Source organism: Petaurus breviceps, unplaced genomic scaffold, assembly GCF_028583685.1.
Source record: "Petaurus breviceps papuanus isolate PSGF00001 unplaced genomic scaffold, PetGlider_PUasm1.0 287, whole genome shotgun sequence".
Taxonomy (NCBI): domain Eukaryota; kingdom Metazoa; phylum Chordata; class Mammalia; order Diprotodontia; family Petauridae; genus Petaurus; species Petaurus breviceps.
Genome location: NW_027186029.1, coordinates 969,690 through 974,184, shown reverse-complemented (window position 1 = coordinate 974,184; position 4,495 = coordinate 969,690). Strand labels below are relative to the sequence as shown.

At 46.9% G+C, this 4,495-nt stretch overlaps 1 protein-coding gene across 1 annotated transcript in view; it reads left to right on the top strand.

Moving 5' to 3' along the window:
* The window catches only part of LOC138167723 (zinc finger protein 30 homolog), a 13,280-nt gene extending 13,178 nt beyond the window's left edge, over positions 1–102 (top strand). Inside the window, exon 8 of the mRNA XM_069096690.1 lies at positions 4–102. Within this exon, the coding sequence (XP_068952791.1) occupies positions 4–102 (99 nt within the window). The remainder of the gene's footprint in view (positions 1–3) is intronic.
* Positions 103–4,495: the final 4,393 nt, after the last annotated feature.

Genomic DNA, 4,495 nt, shown 5'->3' with positions numbered 1-4,495 from the left:
CAGAGAATTCATACCGGAGAGAAGCCTTATAAATGCAATGAATGTGGGAAGGCTTTCTGCCAGAGCACACAACTTACTCGACATCAGAGAATTCATATCTGACATCTTCTGAATAGTAAATCCTTATGAATGGGGGAAGAATTTCTGCCATGAATATTTCAGCAGTTCAGCCTAATATTTAAAAACTTAAGCTAAAGCAGAACCTTACGAACCATAATATTTATACTAATACTTGCCATTTTGGTAAAGTTTTCAATTTTACAAAGCCCTTTACATGTATAACAGCCTCTCGGAGGCCATTTCCCCATGAGCATTGTTCAGCTGGGTCCCCCAGAAGGTGGCCAACTCCTTTCAGGATTGTAGGGGTAACCTTGGAGAGCTGCAATTTCTAGTGCTATTCACCATTGATGGGATTACTAGACTTAATTACATTTAAGAATTGGTATTTTGTAAGCAGGTATGGCAAAAGCAGTTTTCACAGAAATGGTCCCCCCAAACTAATGACATTCTCTGCCCTTGATCCGTAGGGAGAATGAACGCCAGTGTGGAGTAAAATGAAAGTGAGACGTGTATGTAGGGATCACGCATGTCCAATGGGAAGCGTGTAGCTCCTGGTTGCTAGTAGCACTTCTGTCCCTCTGAGTAGGCCTCATGAATCTCCCTTGAGGGGCAGCTCTGCTGGGCCCTGAAGGTCTGTGCCTTCTCTGCTTTTCATCTACGTGTCAGTCACTCTTGCTTCTGCCTCTGGTCTGTACTCTGCTTTTCTGAACCTCTCAGCTCATAAGGTTATAACCTAACCGCTTCCATCCCTGGACACCTTTTCTTGGGGGACCTGTTTGCCCTCAGCATGGTCCTCCTCACTCCAAGCTGGACATGTTGTCTCCTACTAGTAAATCCTCTCTAGTAACATTAATAATGGAGAGGAAGAAGGGAATTTCTCCTCTCCTCAAGAATCCTTCCCTTTCAGGGGCCTGAATTTGTCACTTAATTTATTGGTTCTGAAATAGCTTGCTGATTTTCTGTTGCTCAACAGATTTTTTTATTAGTTTATTTATTTTTAGTTTTCAACATTCACTTCCATAAATTTTTTTTTTTGCTTTTTGGAGGGGGGAGGGCAGGGCAATTGGAGTTAAGTGACTTGCCCAAGATCACATGGCTACTAAGTGTTAAGTATCTGAAGCTGGATTTGAACTCAGGTCCCCCTGACTTCAGGGCCGGTGCTCTATTCACTGTGCCACCTAGCTGGCCCAACTTCCATAAGTTTTAAATTTTCTTCCCCTTCCTCCCCCGTCCCTTCCCAAGATGGCCTGCAATGTCATATAGGCTCTCTACATATGCATTCCTATTACATATTAGTCATGCTGTATAAAAGAATTATAACAAATGGGCAAAACCATGAGAAAGAAAAAACAAAACAGAAATGAAAACAGTCTGCTTCACCCTGCATTCGGACTCCATAGTTCTTCCTCTGGATGTGGCGGCATTTTCCATCACGAGTCCTTTGGAATTGTTTTAGGTCCTTGCATTGCTGAGAAGGGGTAAGTCTGTCAGTCAGTCATCGCGCACTGTGGCCGTGTTCTTCTGGTTCTGCTCCCCTCACTCAGCATCAGTTCATAGAAGTCTTTCCAGGAGAAAAGCTTGATTTTCAACCAAGATATTCCCCATGAGGTGCCATGTCTTTGTCTCATGCCCCAAAGCCCCTGTGATTTTTTCAAATTAATTGGGGATTTATTCATGCCTGATTTGCTTCTGATTGATTTAGTTGGGATGTTTGAACTTTTTGTGGTACATTGGGGTGGGTCCCACTCTTACATCTCTGCGTGATTGCATTTCAGTGTTTTCAAAACCTACAGGTGCTGTTCTCTTCATTTGAGAGATGAGTTCACTGAGGTGCAGAGTGGTGAGTGTGGCCCAAGGCCACACGGCTGTTTGGTGCCAGAATCAGAACTTCAGTACGTGTCTCATCTCCAAGTCCAGAACTTTTCCAGGGAGATCACGCTGCCTCTCTATGGCCCTGATGAAGCACATCCCTGTCTGGTTTCCCACAGTGGTTGTTTTATATCTTTTCCTTTCCCTTGACCTCCTCAGGTCTCTGTCCCTAAGTTCCTAAATGTCCAAGTGATCATTGAAGAGTATTCATTGAGAAAATTACCAGGAGCTTTCTCAGCTACACAGGAATGCTCAGAATCATCCCAGAATGAGAGGTGGTTGGAGGACTAAGGGTCCTAGCATTTGGGGGGTCAGTAATATATTGGCCAACCCTGACTGAGATCAGGCTGGTCACACAAGTTCAAAATTGGAAAGAAAGAAAACATTTGAACATCATTTGGCAGTTAAGTGGAAAATTACTCAGAAATAACATGGGAAAGGTTCCTGACACATGTAATTGTTGTTCAACTATGTGTGGGCTCCCTCATCTCTGTACAGAAGCACGTCTTGTCGTTGGGACAGGGTGTGGTGACTCGGCCCTCTGGGGCATTCAGTCTGTCAAACATTTAACAAGTCCTATGTGTCAGGGGCTATGCCAATCCTGGGAACATGAAGGAAGGCCAAAGCACTGTCCCTGTCCTCAAAAGCTAACATTTTAGCAAGGGAGACAAAATACAGTCATCCACATACCTGCTCTTTCTGTATCTTACCCACACACATGTATGTGTAGATATACACACATCGAAGGTAATCTCGGAGAAGGCCCCAAGGGCTGAGTTGGAGAGGAAGGATTGGGAGAGACTTGAGGGGGCTTAAGAAGCTGCATGATGGCCTGTCTTGCAAGAAGCCTGGAGGAGGAGAGGAGGGTGTTGAGGAGTAGCCAAGGACAGGCAGAGTTGAGGGATGACGTGCCATGTTCCGTAAACATCTAACATCCAAGTGTCGCTGGATCATAGAGCAAGGAGGGGAGTGACCTTTCAGGAGACTGGAGAGGAGAGGGCTTCAGAGCACCTGCACATGAGAGTCTGATGATTAAGAGGGATACAGGCTTTAGGCAGGGCCACGTGGCAGCTGGCTGCAGGACGGGCAGGGTAAGGTGAGGCAAGGGGACTCTGTGTGATGGTCCAAGGGAAGGTGATGAGGCGTGCACCAATGTGGGGGCACACGCACAGAGACATCGTGAAGATGGAAATGGTGAGACAGCAATCGATGGGTCACGGGGAGTGAGTGCGAGAGATGTCAGAGGTAACACTGAGGCTGGAGCCTGAGTGACCGCGAGGCTGGCAATGCCCTCAGTGATCATGGGGAGTTTGGAGGGAAGAGAAGAATGCTCTTGTTTTGGATGTAATTCGAGATGCCCAAGTGGTTGCAAGATTGGAATTCTGCAGACAGGTTAGGCCCAGAGTCCTACTTCTGAGAATCCTCTCCATGGAGATGCGACCCACCCAGCAATTCTGAAGGAAATACCCTAGGTGGGCTGTCCTCTTTTGTACTGTCAAGTGACCAGGAGGCCACATCAAGCCAGCAAGGCCAATCAGGCTTCCTCTTGGGGAAAGATCTAGCCTACCCAAGAAGAGACCCCCAGTAGATATGGTTCCTACCACGAGACCCCACCTTGGCAAGGTCCTGAAGGTCTAAATTTCACCCCATGTAAATCTCTATGGGGCCATTACTGGCTAACCCTAACCTTAGAGACCTAAGAAGCTTGGCCTAGGCAGTGCTCTAGGAATAAAACAAAAAGGAGCCCAGAAAGAACCAGGCACCCCCCCCAGGGCGTCCTCCAGATCTCCCTCCCCACACACTTCCAGCAATGCACCGCTGCCTGGAACTCTGAGACTACTGGTGTTCAGCCTTTGTTTTTGAAGACGACCACTCACATCATGAAGGTGCTGCCTTCACTTGGGCATGACTTGAATTGAAGGGAAGCCCAGCAGCGGGACAAGCTGGCCAGGGACAGCCTGGGAGGCAGGGGATGACCTTGGCATCTTCCATGTCTGACCAAGCTCCAAGTGCTTCACTGCAGCCCCTCTAGCCACCATCATGGCTGCTGGAGCATTGTTCTCACCCACCCATTCTGCTGAGGAAAGTCTTCACATGCTCATCCCCCAACTCACGGATAAGTGCGACACCTGGTCATTGCCCTCAACCTGGCTCAGCCCCTACTGCGGGGAGCATGCCCCAGGTGAAAGGGCTCAGCAAGGCCTCCATCCCCCAAGGCTGAATGTTTATGGTGACGATAACCCACCTGGACTTACTCCTCAGTGATCACCATGCTCCCACCCCATCCTTTCCCTTGCTAAGACAATGATTCTGAAACACCCCCACCCCCGTTATTCAGACTCCACTCTCAGTACTCACTGACCAGTCCCTCTTTCCTATCCCTTTGAACCCAACCCCAACAAAGTACTACATTATAGTTACTCACCTTTTTGAAATTTGATAATATTTTATTTTTTCCAATTACATGTAAAGACAATTTTCAATGTTCATTTTTAAAATTCATATTTAGTTTTTAACATTCAATTTTATAGAATTTTGAGTCCTAGAATTCTCCCCTCCTTTCTCT